We start from the raw sequence: 18,720 nt of genomic DNA on the forward strand, positions 1-18,720 counted from the left end.
AGCGACCTAAGCTTCTTCCCATAACAAGAGACCAACTATTTCCAGTTGTGACGACGTCCAGACTTCAGACAAGACATGGAAACATCTGGATCGATCCTGGCACACAGCATGAGTCACCTCGGTTGGCGAGTGTGCGCAATGACGTGATTGTTATTTCAGTGCGGCCGGCGTCAAACTGTCAGCTGTTTAGGCCGCGATTGGGCTCAACGTGTCACTTGATCTTCCCGCCGCTCCGTCTCTTTGACCTTAGAACTGAGTGCAGTCCTAAAAGACAGCTTGGCAGTGGTGATGTTTGGAATGGGAAACAGGAACTATCATGTTCCAGGTGTTTATTCCAACTCAAGGTTATAGATGTTTTGGATTTTTCATGAGTTTTATTTTTTATTTTTGCTTGGACTCTCTTGGGCAGCACGGTGGGGACGACGGGTTAGCACATCTGCCTCACAGTTCTGAGGAATTTAAAGGTTTAAATCCGCCCTCGCCTGTATGGAGTTTGTATGTTCTCTCCGTGCCTGCGTGGGTTTTCTCCGCGTACTCCGGTTTCCTCCCACATTCCAAAAACATGCACGGTAGGCAAATTAAAGACTCTAAATTGCCCGTAGGTGTGAAGGTCAATGCAAATGGTTGTTTGTTTTTATGTGCCCTGCGATTGGCTGGCAACCAGTTCAGAGTGTACGCCGCCTCTTGCCCAGAGTCAGCTGGGATAGGCTCCAGCACGCCCTTGACCCTAGTGAGGAGAAGCGGTACAGAAAATGGATGGATGGATGGACTTTTTTTTTTTTTTTTTTTAAATGCATTGTTTTTGCTTAGTTTTTATTAGGTTAGTGTTAGTTCTGTTTTGTCAGATGAGAGATTAAAAAAGGTAACATTAAGTATTGTGAAATAAAAACTTGAGATACAACTTAAAAAAAGTTTTTTAGTTAGGACAGATGAACAAATGATCCACCAATCAAAAATAGCAGTCCACAAGACGGAAACTGAAGTGCAAAATGTACATTGTACAATACTGCTTCTGAGATTAGCTGCAGATAATGTGTTCTTCGTCTTCAATTTGTTCACTAGTCGGGGTTGCTGTTTTTTGGATGACGTTTTGGCAGATGCCTATCGTGACTCGAACCCTCCATATGTATCCAGGTTTGGGACTGGCACAACTGGAAATGAGCATCTTTCTTTTAGGAAAGCTTACGGGAACCTGGTATTCCCAGTTGGTGTCGCATCAAAGTAGTAACCAGGCCTGACCTTGTTTGGCTTCCAAGATCAGATGAAATCGGGCTTTCTAAGAGTATTGTGGACGCCTAGATGATGCAGATGGTGTACTTGGTCAAAATCACAATAGCCAACAGACTAAAGACACACCTGAACATCACAACATAAACCCATGTTGCTGGTAGAGCCAACCCAAAAAGCATATGTATGAAATAAATTGGAAAAAAGACAAAAATGGAGAACATAGTTAGTTACGGATTGTTTTGTACTTGTTTTATCTTTAGCTTTCATGTAGTTTTCACTACCTCGTTCATTTTTGTTAACTATTATAACCTTGGCCCGCCAAGATGCAAATGATGTGCTGAGTAATTAACATAGTAAAGTGCTGAGGTGTATCCACTGTATCCTCAGCTCACCCTTCATCCAGTGTCAGCGCATTACGTAAAGCGGCTAAACGCTGTGACACGGTCCTGTCAAGACTGCCAGCTGAAAATGCACGCGTTTCGAGCAGTCAATAGCCGGGCGTTACTCACTGCCTCCGAAGGACTTGAGCAGAGACCTGAGACTGATGTCGAAGAAGCCAGAATCCTGCTGGCCGGTCGCCATGGCTGCAGGGGCTATGTCGCCACGGTGACAGGCAGCGGAGAACAGGATGAGGCGTTGCGGATGGAAAGTGCCGGAAGAGAGGGATGTGTGCTCTCGGTCTTGCTATCTTGCCGGCTAAACAACACCCATCCCCTCTCTGTTTTGCTCTCCCAGGACAGCGATACACAGATGTCGTCGGGAGAGGAGAGCAGCCAATCCTCTTAGAGGCCAGTTGGAGGGAGGGAGGGATGGATGGAAGGAAGGGGATGAAGGGCTGGAGACCGGATCTTGTAATTTAACCTGGCGCACTATTTTGCCATTTAGCGTAGTATTATTTTTAACTAGGGTTGGCTGCACGGCTCATCGATTTTATTGATTAATTCAAGTCTATTTCTCAGGGCGATTTGTTTTCCCCATAGATTTTATGTTAGCAACTTCCGCAGTCCAAAGTCCCCGCTGATGTGCACTGCTTGGACTAACTACATGGCGCCAGTAAATTTGTTATTCAGGTGAACAGTAACGAGTGACTTCAGAATATGAATAGAATCATTACTCCTTGTACTATTTGGAAATAAATAGCTGTCATATTCCAATACTGAAAACTCCAATTTGATTATTTGAAAACTATCTATTGAACCGGAAAGAGTATGCTTGTGTGTTTTGGCTGCTGCTTCTGCCTCTGGAAAAGTATTTCTTTTTAGTTTCAAATGGCTTACTTTAACCAGGATTCCTCGCTGAGCCATGCAGTTTGACAGCTTATTTTATGATGTTAACCATTTAAAATGTTAATTTATTAAGGATCGTGACTACATGCAGGTTATGACTGAAGGGCTCTTCGCGAAAAAAAAAACATTTTTAAAAAAGGCAACATTTAATACATTCATTAGTTTTTCCTTATAAACAAAGGGGGGAGGTTTCTCTCAATTGGATTCTTGTGGAAAAAACTAATTTTTACTTGAAGGCCATATTGACCAGCCCTATTTCTAACATGCACATCTCTCTATGCACACAGGAAATGCACATTTCACACCTCGTTTGCAACATTAATTAAGCTGAGTGTGGAAAAACCACTGTTGATAGGATATTATCGAATTGACAGTTGATGATGACAAAACACACATACAGCACACACATTCTCCATGTCAGTCTGGGCCAGCAGTATCAAGCAGACAACACGGCATGAACTGATAACCTCAAATACTCCTGGTGTGGTATGTGGATTGTTGGAACGCTTAACATGACATTGGATGAACACATATGAGCCCCACCAGGCATGTGTGCTGCACATACTTGCTCACCTTGCGTGAGCTTTCTGTCGCAGCAGAATGGAAAATCGATGACGTTAATGAACATTAAGTCTACCTGCTGGAAGTTATTTCTAATCAGACCTGACAAACCTTTTCTACATTCTGTCACAGCCTCGCTACCAACGTACTTGAGGGCTCACTTTGAAGAAGAAAAAGAAGAAGACGGGCCTAGTGACGGCATGTGAAAGTGAGAAGCCCTGACAAAAACCAAGCGGTTTTTTGTTGGGGCTGCCATAAACAGACACGTGGCTGTCCTTTTAACTGAGTGGACAGGAAGCGGTGAACCAAATTTCAATTAAATGACTTATCTTTGGCCGACTGACATAGTGAGCTAAAACCCCAATTTTGTTTCACCTTTGTGCACAACTTGATTATTTCAACAATGTCTTCCCTCACTAAAGTTAAAGTTAGTTGTGTGCTTGTGTCAGATACCAAGAATTAAAACGTTTTGATATATATATATATATATATATTTTTTTTTTCGGTTTTCAGAGCAACTAGTAAACTGCTCAAGTCATAGACATTCAGAAGAGAGTGGCCTCAAACAGGTAGTAGAGGACTACGCAGTGGATCAAACCAAGCGCCTGCTCGCACGGGGTGACTACTGATTGGCTAGCATTCAATAACCTTCATCTCATGAGCACATTTGCATGAGTGTATCCCATTCAAATTAGGTTTCCTACGGTTCATCAGTGACTTTTAGGTGAGCCTTGCCTGTATCCATTGTAATATTAAGTCTTTAAAGGGAACTAGCATGTGGTCACCTACCTACGATGATTCGTGTTCGCTTTCTGGACCTAGACTGGAACTTTGAAAATCTCCCGATAAAGTCGATGGGATCGTACATGTCCAAAGGTAGTGGCAAAGAGGCAATGCGCTCCATGACAATCCCATCCAGGCCTTGGCTTGAATCGACCAGGTCTTGGTCCTGATCCAGGCTCTGGCTTTGGCTTCTCATGGAAAGGCTGTCACCGTAGTCTGATATTCCGCTTTCAGCCCCGAGGCTGGCAATGCTTCCAAAATCTTCCGTGGACATCATTGTCGGGTGAGTGCTTTTCTCAGTAGTTTCTCATTAAAACCTCAGATTTGCCATTTGGAGGAAGAAGACACATGATGTCTTGACAGCGAACGATGAAAAGCTGGTTACGGAAAACTTTTACAAATAACTCAAAATGATGGTGTTGATCGTGTGGCTGAAATCTTCATCTCCTTGTACATCCAGTGTTTTCGCACTCTTTAATAAGTTCTGTCTATCAGTCGCCGGAGTTGCCCAAGAGATTCCAGCTTTTCCTCCCAAAAAGTCTTCGTCCGAAACGTTCTTTGTTTTCCAAGATCTTCTTTCCTTTCAAAGCTCAGCGAACGCGCCAGGCATGGTTCTTTGTTGTCTGACTCTCCGAGGCACAACTGCACTCAACTCTCAGGTGATGAACGAGGGTGGGATCCAATTCTGAGAGCTTGCTGCGATTGGGTGCTTGAAGATGTTTGGGTGGATCCCCCTTTCTTCGTCCACTTGCTGTATTTCTTTCTTCCCTCTTAGGGGCTTTTCCAACACTCCCTTTGATCATACGTGAAGTACTACTCCCAACACCTGCTTCCTTCTTCTTCTTCGCTCATCCCGCAGCAGTGTGGAAGTGTGATAGAATACCATGCATGCGCCGGCTTGATCCAGACGGCCGACACATGCGGCATGTGGGTGTGAGTAAGCGTTTGAGTTCCTTCAGCTCACTGGTCGAGGCTGTTTAGCCAGTTACAGTAACCTCAACGTGTTAATGGTGTTGGGTTACTGGGAGCTGACACACCCCTCAACAAGCGGGTGGGACTAAGCCAAACACAAACAGGAAAAGCCCTCAATGCTGGGACAGACGCACAAGTTTGACTGTTAAACTTGATGAGCAGATGGCATTTGCAAAGATAATGTGCAGGGCTTCTAGCAAAGACAATTGCTCTCATGGCATTTGTTTCACCGGTTCATCCTGATAAGAGTAACCCAGGTATTGAATACATTATTTTGAGCAATGTGCTGCTTTCTACTTGTCACCAAATCAGTTATAAGTGGCATTCTGTCCTAAAAATAAGGACTACTACTACTCATCCCTTCAGCACTTCCCAATTTAGCACAAACAAGCAAAGAAACATCAAGATTGCAGAAAGCCTTTTTTCGTACCACCTGAGAAAAAAAAAAAACTATCTTGTTATTTTGCCGTGTAGAAAACCTATCCCCTGGGGGGCCTTTTCGCTGTTGATGCCACCACTGTCATGACATCACCCCATTGAGTGTCACACCCAAGCGGCCCAATGTGGGAAAACAAGTTGCTTCATGTTTCATCTGAATGAAACGGAAAACAACAACAACAGCAACAAAACACACACGCACACACATTTATGTATATGTGAATATTGATGGCTAAAGAAATTATCAACTCTGCAATTATTCTTAGAATGTGAAAATAGAAGCAAATGTTGTCTTTTAAGGTCCTACCTTAAATGGGATTGGAATTAAAATCAATTACCCCTAAGCAACTAAAAATGGTGGAATTCAGGTAAAAGGACACCTAAAAATAGTGATGTCCTGATACAACTTTTTCACTTCCAATACCGATATTGCAGCCTTGAGTATTGGCCGATACCGATACTTATCCGACACGATATCAGCACGGACATTTTAGGTTCATTCCGATATAATCTGGTACTGTTTTTTGTGCTGATATCAGACAGTTAGCTGACATCAAATATTGGATCGCGACACCCCTACCTAAAAAAAATTGACAAAATGGTCCTTAAATGGATGCTTTGTACCAAAATGGCAGAATTCAGTCAGTAGGACCCCTGGAAATGGACAAAAAAATCCCTAAAATGGAGGCTTTGAACCAAAATGACACAATTTAGTCAAGAGGACCTCTACAAATGGACATAATGTCCCTACAAGTGATGCTTTGAATGAAAGTGGCTGAATTGAGTAAAAAGGAAATAGCCAATATAAACCTAAAATACTGTATATGCTTGGCTCACTCACTTAAGTCATTAGAATTTTACCATTTCAAGATGATTGGAGAAAAGCACTTTCATTTATTTTATGTAAATATCTGATTTTGAATAAACCATTTCTTTTCAACCTCTTTGGTTTGGCATCACACTAGACATTATAGACTGAAGCATTGGGTTTGGCTGGAAATGGAAGATAAACAAAGGTGTGTTGCCACGAGGCGGAGACGCTGCAAACTCCCTATTATCTTTTTACTTCTGTACAACTGTCAATTGGGCGTTATCAATTAAAAACCCGCGCACGTAAGCAATCCTACTATGTAATCGGCGGCCGTAGCGGCTGTTTGTGAGGCTGGCTTTCATTATTGGGTGACAGTCAGTCTTGTGACAAGTCGCTCTACTTGCTTTGCTCGACCTGATTAGTCAGTGTGCCATATATGCCAGAAGGTCAACAACTAGACTCGTGGTAATTAGATGAATTCTTCCTGATCTTCTCGTCTGAGGGCTGGGCGATATGGCCGTAAAAGGAAATCTTGATGAAAAAAAAAATTCACAAAAACACTATTTCAGCTCTCTCGCGGGCTTCTCATCTTGCGACTTGGAAGAACATACTGTACCTCAAAAATGTCACAAGTTACCAAAATGTGGATAAATCACTGCTTTTGCAACGTACACTGTAAATGGGCACCATGTCTGCCAATGTTCAGTGCGATTGACTCCGCCATTGCTTTCCACTGGGCTCCTTTCTTGCCATATGGAAAACAATGTAAAAAGGATACCACTCAAGTTGTCTATTCTTTAGCAGGAATTAAAATTGCAATCCACTTTTGAAAAAAGATAGATAGATAAATAAATAGATTTTTTTAAATTGTCGCCAGAGGGTCGGAAAAGTCCCGAACAAGTCTTGATTGATTCCACGCGGGTAGACATCGCAAGAGAAAGGAGGCGTGTGGGCCATCGCCCCAATAGCAGTTGCTCCATCAGCAGTTGTTGGTTTTTGTGTTTTCTTTGTTTTGTTTTGTTTTTGAAACCGCAACTGTCGTATCATTTAACTGATGTAATGGTCCCGTGAAGCTCAAAACGAAGTTGAGCCATGAAGCCAGGCCATACGGTGAACGGTCTTGCTCAACAGGTTTCTGATGAGTTGTTAACAAAAGAGTGCTTGTGTCCTCCCCCTCAGTGGGAAACAGGTGCTAAGTGTTTTTCTTTTTTTTTGCCATTCAGTTTGCTAATAGTGTCGTGTTTATAAGTGAAAGACAAGAAAGCTAACAAAGCTAGCTTGACACTGAGGAACAAGAAATCAACTGAAAGCGCTGATATTTTTTAATATCCACACGCAAACTTTGTGTGTGTGTTTGTGTGTATTAGGGCTGGGCGATTAATGGAGATTTAATCGTGATTTTGATTTTGGCTTCTCACGATCATAAAAACATTATTATTGAAGAAAAACGATTGTGCCGAACAACACGCTGTGAGTTTGCAAGTTCCTGTGCTGTGAAAGAATCCTGAACGCATCTGTGTTTCTTGAAACAAGCGTGTGATGTCTGTTACCTTGCCCCCCCCCACCCCACAAAGCATGCTTTAACCTTTTTTTTGACATCCCAGTTGGAGTTTACTGTAAAACTAAACACGCAACAACAAAAATTACACACACATTGAACAATTAAACAAAACACAGTTTTTCTTTGTTTTTTTTTGGTTTTTTTTTTTTAGAAACATCGCCAGCTTCATGCTCGTACTTAATTGAAAACTCTATTTACCCGACCAGCTAGCAAACATTATAATAACACACACAACCATGTAATATAACAATATTCACAGGCATATATTCTTCATAATTTTCCAAAAACGGGTTATATTAATAAAGTTTGCTAATTTCTTCTTCTATTCATTCTCTCTTTATGTAAGAGTATTTCCATACGTGCACCACACTGCCCCTAAGAGGCCAAGGTACACACAGCAGGAACGACAGAAATTTACTTGAATATATAGTTTCTATGACCATATATATTATTTTACTTGTTACTAATTTATTTTCTGGTTGTTCTTTTTCATTCTATTTAAAGTTGAATTTTGGTAGTTGAATAAATACTAAGTTTGGAAATCAATGAATAATCGTCTTTATCCATTGTGTTTTCAATAGCAATCAAAATAATAGTGATTATTATTTTTTCCATAATCGCCCAGCCCAAGATGACAAAGCAGAGTTATTTTTTTTATTGTTGCTTGTCATTACACTGTAAATGTGCAACATGAGCTTGTATTTTTTAACTTAAACATAACAATAAAACGGTCGATGTTATGAGATTCACTCCGATAACCAAACAATGTGATAAGATTCACCAAAATTATGATGCGAAACATTGAAATTACGATACCATACCATTTTCTGATACGATGTAACACGATTGACTCCAATTATAATATAATGTCACACACTCCAATTACGATTCAAGTTGATTTACTCCGATTTCGATACCGTATGATGTTACGATTCAATACGGTATGGAACAATTCACTTCAATTACGATACAATACATTCCAATTACAATTCGATAGATTTCAATTACAAGACACTACTCTCCAATTATGAGACGATTTCACTCACTATAATTAACTAATCAACTAATTGTATTTTCTCTAATAATACAACACACTATGATGTGATGCAATTCAAAGAATATTGTTTTGTTTTTTTAGGTACTATACAAACAGATCGTTATGGATTGAAATGATGTTTAAAGTAGGCTAGTCTCAAATTATATTCGTGACATCTTTTTTTTCCAACTGCATCGCAGACAATTTCGTCCCATCTTTTTGATAACTCAGCGAGATTCAAAACCAGTCCTGCCGGGACTGATGAGCGAGCAGCTTGGTCCAACAGAAACGTAGAGCAGGGCAGGAACATGTTGACTTTTGGCTCAGCGAAATCATCAAGCCAGCAGTTCAAGAGTTCACTGGGCTGACAGGTGAAATTCATGATGCCAACTCACTCATAGTAACAAATGACACCATACAACAAACATTTTACATCAGTGACGAGTACACATGAGCCAAGACCTGTCGACAGCAGGTTGAATTGATTTCGATGACAAGCGTTCAGTGGTGGGAAGAAAAAAAAGTACAAGTACTTCGTTACTGTACTTCAGCTGATTTTTGTGGTATCTGTACTTCAGTATTTATTTTCTGACCACATTTTACTTTGTAAACATATCTGTACTTTTGATTCCTTACTTTGTCAAAATAGGCTTGTTACTTTTTTCAACGCCCGCAGATCATCAAATCATCATCTGCTTTTAAGTTCACTGTCAAGTATCAAATTTCCACAGTGGATCAGTTGCCCTGGTGCTACGCAGGCAGCCGTCAATTCTGCACACTGCAATGGTGCCCCCTTGAGCCCATTCTATCAGTCACAGCTGTTATTGTCAACGTTAAAGGGCCTCAGGATGAACACTGGCAATCAGAAATACACTAAAGACTGTGATAACTGCGGGTAATAGTCTTAACGGCGTTAGAAGGGCCGCCTCAATCCAATATGGCTGAATTTTGTTAATACTGCCGATGGAAATGGACAAAATGTACCTAAAAGAGAAACTTCCATTTATAACAGTTGAATTCAGTCAATAGGACCCATGAAAAGGGACAAAATGTCATTAAAATGGACATTGTAATTCACAATTCGAATTAAGTCAATAGGATCCCTGGAAATTGACAAAAATTACCCTAAAATGGACGTTGGAAACTCAAAAATGGAAGAACTGAATCAAAATGACAGCTAAAATGGACACAGAATTCAGCCAATAGGACAATTAGAAACGGACAAAATGTACCTAAAACTTATACTTTAAATCCCCCAAAAGGACAGTTTGAACCAAATTGGCTGAATTTTTCAGTAGAACCCCTAGAAATAGACAAAATATCACTAAAATGGAGACTCCAAACCAAAATGGCAGAACTGAGTCAAAAGGGCACCAGGAAATGACAAATGCGACCATAAAATGGATGCTTCAAAAAAAAAAAAAAAAGGGCCGGACTGAGTAAATAGAACACCTGGAAATAAACAAAATGTCCCTAAAATGTATGCTTCAAGCCAAAATTACTGAATTGAATAAATTGTTGGTCACAGAGAAGTTTGGGGAAAAAGGCTTAAAACGGGGGAAAAAATATTCAAAACTTCAAACAAACAAATAAACAAACAGAAATGCTGACATAGCATCTTTGGTGGAGGAAAACAACACATTCTGGCGTGTTCATCTCCTCTTTTTCACATAAACGCATTTGCGTTAGGTAACTTTGGCAGCACTTGAGGCCATATTAAGACAGGGAGTGGATTCCGAGGAATGTGTGTGCACTGTGCACGTGTGCTTTTGTGTCTCTGCATGTGTGTTTGTGTGTGCGCAAACTTGCCTGGCCGAAGGACCGCACCATGTAAGCCAACGGGTGTGTGGTGCCAGGTGGTATCCATGGCAACAATGATGACTGAGTAAAGATGGGAGTGAGTTCACGACATGGTGGTGGGGGTATATTTTATTGAAAGGTTAAAAACAAGTATGCTCTTTTGCCCACCAGTAAGAAACGCTCAACCTGTAGACTCCAATGAACAATTAAAGGGGGCATATATTATAGAAAACTAACTTTTTCGTGGTTGTACTCAAATAATTTTGCGTCCGCAACGTCTGCCCGCCTGTCCAGTGTGAAATTTACCAAACAAGTAATTCTTAAGTCATCAACTTATTGATTAAAATATGTCTGTGAGGCAGCTCTTTTGAATTTTGCTCGATTGCGACATCACGGTGGGGCGAATTCACATAACAATCACAATCACGCCCAACAAGATCCAGGCTCGCCATTGGCCCAGCAGTATCGCCATGGCACACAACACGCTGTATGTCCATCATTCTTGATCCTCTTGAGTATTTGACGAAAGTATGCCACAGAAATGTTGTTAAGACACCCGGGAACTGTTTTGAATTGTGACCAAAAAAATGTATGTCTCCTTGGTATACGGACGGTCTCGGTTGAGTTTTAAATTGTACGACGTCAACTGCGCAGGCACTTTCGAGGTTTCACTGCACTTTTTTGAAACAATATACACTAAAGAAGCATCCACCGACAACCTGAAAAAAAACACAGTCCCACGCACACTCAGCAAGATGAGCACCGGGAGCAAACAATCCACTCGAGACCCACACCATCATCATCACCATCATCGTCATGGACGACGACTGACCCACTTTTACACAACCTGCTGAGTGGATGGACTGAACATGACGCATGTGAAAACACTAAAACAAAATATGTGCTACATGTCACATCTGTGAGCAACTTCACACAATTTGCAGCACCGAGACAAGCACACAAACTAGCAGCTAGCGAGCTAGCTAGCCGCATGTTAACTGTAGCTGTGTTTGCGTGTTGATTTGGGCGATTTGGCATTAAAATAAAATGACAATAACATTATTCAAAATGAAAAAGATTTCCCCCCCCCCCCTTTCTGGGATTTCTCATGATACCAAACAAGCAGTGAAACGGCATTTTCCTGCTAATAAGCTCTTTTCTCAGCGTTAACGTGACTATCACAAAAATAAAATATATAGTTATCTGGTAATGCCGGTACAAATTATTATTTTTGGGAGGAAAATTGTGCAAAAAGATGCAGAGTCTTCTAGCACTTAGAGCAGTTCGAATGACTAATCTCGCAATAGTCCGGTGCAATGACCATTGTGCAAAGGACGCAGAGACTTCAAGGAGTGAATGCAGTTTAAAGTGACGAGTAGTGCGATAATCTGGGACAATGTTGATTGTGCAAATGTTGCAGATACTCCTCAGTCAGTCTGCAAATGGGGCAGATGCTACTCTGCCATGAGTTGCCAGTATTGGTCAACAACAGATATGCAAATATGTGAAAATAAGGGCTCAAATGGACACTTCAAACAAAGATGGCACAACTGAGACCACACAGTCCTGCAACTTGAGGGCGGGCTTTATTTTTATTTTTCATGATGGCTATATGGATGGATGATTTGGGAGCCTTATTTTACACAACTGCTGATTTGTTCAATCTTTCAAATTTGGCAGACTTTTTAACAACACTCTTCTCTGTGGTGTATCAAATTTAAAACACTTTTTTTGGGGTCCGTTTACAGGGTCTTTAACGACGTTTTTATTATTGCGGTTTGTCGCGAGGTACAATTTCATTACATCGTCATTCATAAGTGTCAATCAAACCTGAGAAATTATGATCTTTGCAACCGCAGCATCTGTCCTACTGGATCTCGTTCAATTGCATACTTCATGTTGAATGGATGACCCAAACTGACACAAAAATGGCAGAACAATGGAGTTAAGTGGGTCGCCAAAGCAGACAGGCTGTGGAAAACAGCTGGTGAGATGGAGGGTCCCGGGGGGATGATGACGCTGGGGCGTGGCTAGACAAAAATAGATTATTAATAGAGAATTAATAGAAAATAGAGACAAATTTACAGTTAATTCCCATAGATTCCCTATGAAAGTTTACAACTTTGAAAATTCCTGGAATTTTGCAACCTAAATTGCAGATGTTTTGATTTGGAAAGGATACAGGTGTAAATGTTGCCGCTTCCTAACCCGTAAAAATACCAGTTACTACTTTCCAATGAGCGATTTTATTCTATTTGTGACTCAGTGATACATAGATAAGCCCATTTTTATGAATACATATATCGCAAACGACTGTTTATCTTTAGTTGGGTACTTACTGTACCTTATGTTGAGCAGCTAGCTGTTAGCAATTGATCAGCTCTTAACCTCCAGCACTACAACAATCCGTAACTTTCTTTGCATCATCTTGAGAAGTTTAGCACCCTGTTTTCTCCGGCATCAACCCAGCAAGGAGCTTCGCCCGCCTGTCGGACCTCGACTGGAATTTTCTATCAAGGTGCTGTTCTCTGTCGTCGGCCAACTATCAACTAGCTACTCCTCCGCTAACATAGCGTCTTAAGGAGCAGTGTGGGCGACATCTTAGGGCATTACAGAACGTGTGTTTGCAAATCAGCAAGGGTTGAGATGCAAGTCCATAAGAAAGTCTCAAAAAGCATGCCAGAAAAGGCACAGGAAAGGTGACAAGGTTTGAGGCGCGTATTTTAGGGTAATTTTGGCCATTTCCGGGGGTCCTTTAAACGCAAGATTTTTGTCTGATTGCTCCAGGTTTTGGGGAAAATTCAGCCCCCGAAGCCCGTTTCCCTTAGCAACATCAAACAAGAAATTGGGTATCATGACTATCAATGAGTTGATACACAAAAAACCCTTCAGAAGTGTGCAGGGAAAGACACAGAAAGTCCGCTATTTTGTTTTGAATCAGCCATTTTATGGTCATTTTGGCTATTATCATGGGTCCTGCAAAGCAAACCTTCTACGAGAGATTTCCTACCAAATTTGAACCCCATATACCAGACAGTAGGCAGCCAATACAATGTGAATAGTCTCTGTCACTACGTGTGGGTGGAGCCTGATGCCAAATTTTGATGACTTTCCATAGACTGACAAGTCTGACACTCTGGTTTGAAGTGGCCATTTTTGAGTAATTTTTCTCCATTTCCAGGGGTCCTTCAAAACCAAACTCCTACAAGAGATCTTGTCTTGATTCCTATTAAATTTGAAATTCTTACACGAGAGAGATGAACGATAATACATTGTGAAAAATTGGAGTCCTCAACACTGAGTGTGGGTGGAGCCTGATGGCGAAGTCTGATGATTTGCCACAAAATGCGCACTTTTGGGGGAAATTTAGCCTCAAAAGCCAGTTTAACATAGCAACATGCAATTCGGTAGACAAGTGTATCATGAGCAGACGGACAAAAAAATGATCAAGGAGCCATGCGTGAAAAGACACAGGAAATCTACTACTTTGGTTTGAAGTGGACATTTGAGAGTCATTTTGGCCATTTCCAGGGGTCCTTCAAAGACAAACTCCTCAGAGAGATTTGTCCAGTTGTTACCCAATTTTAGCTATATATTCTAGACGGATGGGTGACGCTGAATTGCAAAAGTTTGGAGTTTTCGTCATTGCGAGTGGGTTGACTATACTGTCAGGACTCGTTCACAATGTGACTAGCTTTAATGGTAAAGCCAAATACTGCCACAATAAAGTTAAATCTAGTCACATCGTTATTGATTTAACACTAATCAACATCACGTCACAATTCTTTCCAGTTCAAAGCCTGGCCCATTACCACTAATTTCATATAGGTGGTCTCTGCTGATAATAGCAATTAGCAATGCTAATTTGGCTTGCCTTGTTGTCACGCTATCATCCAATGTACGATTAGCATATTCATTTCTCGTGCAGCCACCGTGTGAGTGGCTGAAAGGTCACGAAGAGGTCTCTTTTTCTAATATAACCAGCCGTGCCCGAAGCTAAGTCCTTAGCCACCGAGCTAACCCCGTTCGAGCCCCGGTGGTCGTCACATCTTCCATCAAAACATCGCCTGCCTCTCTGCCTTTGTGGCCAGCGCCAGGCAAGCAGGGAAGCCAAACATGAAATCCCAACTGTACCTTCTCTTCGTCGACGTGTACGCTCACTGAGCCATCTTGCGCCACCTATTCAGCCTGTTTTTGTGCTGTTTGTGTGGCTGGTTTTCATCCGTCCGTCTGTCTCGCCTCCTCGCTCCCGCTGACAGCCCAACAGCACCCGGCCTGCACACAGCAGCGAGATGGCCCGGGGCCGCGCCCCTAGCAACCAATCAGCGGCTCTCGTTCGGGAAACTGGCGCCGAGGACGTCTCCCATTGGCTGGTGCCAAGTGTTCGTCAACGTGTCGCTAGGGCGCACCCGGGTCCAAGGGCAAGACACCTGCCATGGAGGATGCTGAGAAGCGAATCAGTGAAATGATGAAAGAAAGAGAAAAAGAGAAAAGAGAAAGAGAAAAAAAATGATGTTTTTGTGGGATTAAAAGCAAAGCAGCTGTGCAGAGCAAATTGTAGTTTTGAGTTGTATTCAGGCAGCACTGTGGCTGACAAAATATCTACAAGGACCCCTGGAAATGAACAAATTGACCCCAAAATGGCAGCCTTAAACCAAAATGGTAGAGTTCCAGTGAGTTTTATAGCATGGCTTTTTGAGACTTTTTTGTGGGTCAGCTTATGCTGGACCTGCTTGCCGAATTTCATGTTGTTAAGAGAATCTGGCTTCAGAGGGTGAATTTTTAAGACTTTGTGAAGGTAATTTATTGGAGTTTCTTGTTTTATAGCAAGTCATCAAACTTTTGCCGCCATGCTCTACCCACTCACAATGACCAAATGCTTCACAATTTAGCATCACTCGACTAGTTTAGGAGGTTCAAATTCAAACAATTGGACGAAATCTCTGAGGGACCCTGGAAATGATCAACTTCACCCTGAAATGGCTGCCTTAAACCAAAATGGCTGACTTCATGTGAATCTTATAGCATGACTTCTTGAGACTTTTTATGCTGGACCTACCTGCCAAAAAGTATGTTTCTAAATTTAACTGGTTTTTTTTGTTGTTGTTTTTTTTTGGGGGGGGGGCTGAATTTTTACAAAGATAATAGTGCTCAATTTTTAGTGACGCTATCACAAGCAAGCTGCTCTTTATGCCCAGTCTAAATAGGTGCAAAAGTGTATCAAAGCTTGTGCAGGTGCACCTAATGTTGTGCCGGGTGTGAGTGTGTAGTCACGTCTGCAGTCTGGTGCCTCTAAATAGAGAACTAGAACTAGTGTGGAACGAAAGCAGGAAGTGGAGCAAGGCTGCAGTTCTCTTTCGCTATGTGGAGCATTCACACAACTCCAGGCGAAATTTTAGAACAGGACCCTACGTGCTACACACTTCTTGTTTCACGAGATTTCATATTGTGTATATATTATGGAGCAAACTTCCCTAAGATGTTAAATTACAAAAAAGGACAGCCTGATCGTAACAATAATAACACTAGGAGGCAGTGGTGGCCTAAATACAATCAGAACCAATGACCTATACAACACAGAGCCTAACATTTTTTTTTTTACATGAAATTGTATTGATTTATTCCCAACAGTATATTATCTTCATTTTGTAGTATTTTTCTTGACTGCACTGCTTCCAGTACATGTATGTGAATGTTTGATATGTTTTTTGTCCAATCATATTTCAGCCTGTATTTGTTTCCATCTCAATCTAATCTGCCCAGGGCCTTCAGAAGCAGTCGTGCCTGGGGCAAGATACACGTGTTTGCAAAGTTTGGTGAGCATGTTAAAACACTACAAAAAGGTAATTTAGTTAATAGGAATATGTCGCACCACCTGCAAAGTTGGACACAAAATTGAACAGGAAGTTAGCCATTTTGGTTTGAAACAGCCATTTTGGGCAATTTCCCAGGCTTGACAAAATCCTACTTGGGAATTCACCCAAAGCGAAGGCCCATTAAAGGCACAGAAACATACAAATATACAACTTTAACACATTCACTGCCATTGACTGCTTTGGAAGTCAAATATCCATGTTAACTGGTAGGGCTGGCACTGAATGATTTTAATGACACTTTATCAAACCAATTTATTTCTATATGCTATTTTATAATATTTTAAAAAAACAATTGTATGTTTGTGAGCACAAGAAAAACAACTATGTTTGTGATGAGGTAAACAGTTGTATGTTTTGTGTGTGTGTGTGTGTGTGTGTACAGTACACAGGTTGTGTGGTGCGTTGTGTTCAATAGCTCTGGGAAAAATACATCACAGAGAGTGGAAAACAAATGTATCGCTTGGCAAGCTGAGACGCTTTTGTTTGAAAAACAACATGAAAAAAACATGTGGACGCACGTGAACAAATAGCAGCCATGTCCAACCCCAATTCCAATGAAGTTGGGACGTTGTGTTAAACATCAATAAAATCAGAATACAATGATTTGCAAATCATGTTCAACCTATATTTAATTGAATGCACTACAAAGACATTTAATGTTCAAACTGATAAACTTTATTGTTTTTAGCAAATAGTCATTAACTTCAAATTTTATGGCTGCAACACGTTCCAAAAAAGCTGTGACAGAGTCATGTTTACCACTGTGTTACATCACCTTTTCTTTTAACAAGATTCAATAAACGTTTGGGAACTGAGGACACTAATTGTTGAAGCTTTGTAGGTGAAATTCTTTCCCATTCTTGCTTGATGTACAGCTTCAACTGTTCAACAGTCCGGGGTGTCCGTTGTCGTATTTTACGCTTCATAATGCGCCATACATTTTCAATGGGAGGCAGGTCTGGACTGCAGGCAGGCCAGTCTAGTACACGCACTCGTTTACTGCGAAGCCACGCTGTTGGAACACGTGCAGAATGTGGTTTGGTATTGTTTTCCTGAAATAAGCAGACGTTGCTTGGATGGCAGCATATGTTTCTCCAAAACCTGTATGTACCTTTCAGCGTTAATGGTGCCTTCGCAGATGTGTAAGTTACCCATGCCATTGGCACAAACACAGCCCCATACCATCACAGATGCTGGCTTTTAAACTTTGCGTCCATAACAGTCCGGATGGTTCTTTTCCTCTTTGGCCCGGAGGACATGATGTATTCTTTCTTTAATTTTGATTTTCTTTAAAATACATCTTTCTAACTGATCTTGCGTGTTATTGTTTGCTATTGCAATTTGAAAAGGTGAAATCTTATCACATGTAAGTACATTACAGTTTGTCCGGTGCAAATGTCAAATCCAGTGTGCACATGCACACAGAGACATCAGAGGTTGTCGCATCGAGACCATTGAGTTTGATGGGGGGGAAAAAAGAGATGCGTGTGAAAAAGATGTCATTTGAAAATAATTTTAAAATGAATAATACTGACCTTTACAAAGAAAAAGTTAATATATGAGGAAAAAATAATTTTCAAAAAAGGTGCCATTTTGGAGGAAAATCATTGGCAATTTTATAAGAAAGAAAGATGGCATTTTCCAAGAAGAAAATATAAACTTTTTCAAGAAAAAAAGACGTAATTTACAAGAAAACAAGATGTGATTTATTAGGAAAAAGATTACATTTTACAATAATTGTTTTTATTTTTATTCATGACAAAAAATGTTATTGAGATAATTTGAGATAATTGTCATTTTATGAGAAAAGAAATGACGTTGTTTTTGATAAAATTTAATTTTAAAAATGCACATGATATTACAAGGGGGAAAAAACTAAATTGACAAGAGAAAAGATATCATTTTAGGGGAAAAAAATCTGAGAGAAAACTTTAACATTTTAAGAGAAAGGTATGTGATTTTAAAAGAAAAAACTAATTTATGATTTAAAAAATATATAATTTACGGGGTAAAGAATATGTAATTACACAAGAAAAAATATTACATTTTACAAAGAAAGATATAATGTTATAAAAATATGTAATTTTATGAGGAAAAACATTATTTTATTAATGGAATTTTAGGAGAAAAAAATTTCTTTTAAGATTTTTTTAGTTTTTGTTATTCAGGAGAAAAGTAATTTTTGGAGAAAATGTTATGTGACTGTATGAGCAAAGGTGGCATTTCATGAGAAAGACACAAAATGAAATTTACAGGAAAATATTAAATTTTCACGAAAAAGGTTGTAATGTTACAAGAATCAAATTAGTAATTTTATGAGGAAAAAATATCAATTTAAGACAAAATATGTAGCTTAATGAGAAAAA

General features: G+C 40.4%; 1 protein-coding gene and 1 long non-coding RNA gene across 8 annotated transcripts in view; one reads left to right on the top strand and one right to left on the bottom strand.

Annotated features, from left to right (window-relative positions):
• The window catches only part of fryb (furry homolog b (Drosophila)), a 54,130-nt gene extending 39,360 nt beyond the window's left edge, over positions 1-14,770 (bottom strand). For 3 of the 7 annotated variants that reach the window (XM_061751276.1, XM_061751275.1, XM_061751274.1), the window contains exon 1: positions 3,867-4,820. In XM_061751276.1, coding sequence (XP_061607260.1) covers positions 3,867-4,137 — 271 coding nt within the window. In that variant the 5' untranslated portion in view covers positions 4,138-4,820. Of the gene's footprint in view, positions 1-1,739; positions 1,960-3,866; positions 4,832-14,612 lie in introns of those variants that run through there. The other 4 variants (XM_061751279.1, XM_061751277.1, XM_061751281.1 and 1 more) reach the window with 4 other exon arrangements.
• Positions 14,771-14,960: 190 nt separating this feature from the next.
• LOC133467711 (uncharacterized) lies at positions 14,961-17,062 on the top strand. Its single transcript, XR_009785296.1, has 3 exons — positions 14,961-15,276; positions 15,371-15,547; positions 16,242-17,062. It is a non-coding gene; the product is annotated as an uncharacterized LOC133467711 (long non-coding RNA).
• The last annotated feature ends 1,658 nt before the right edge of the window (positions 17,063-18,720 follow it).

The sequence above is a fragment of the Phyllopteryx taeniolatus genome, chromosome 17 (assembly GCF_024500385.1).
Source record: "Phyllopteryx taeniolatus isolate TA_2022b chromosome 17, UOR_Ptae_1.2, whole genome shotgun sequence".
NCBI classification, from domain to species: Eukaryota; Metazoa; Chordata; class Actinopteri; order Syngnathiformes; family Syngnathidae; genus Phyllopteryx; species Phyllopteryx taeniolatus.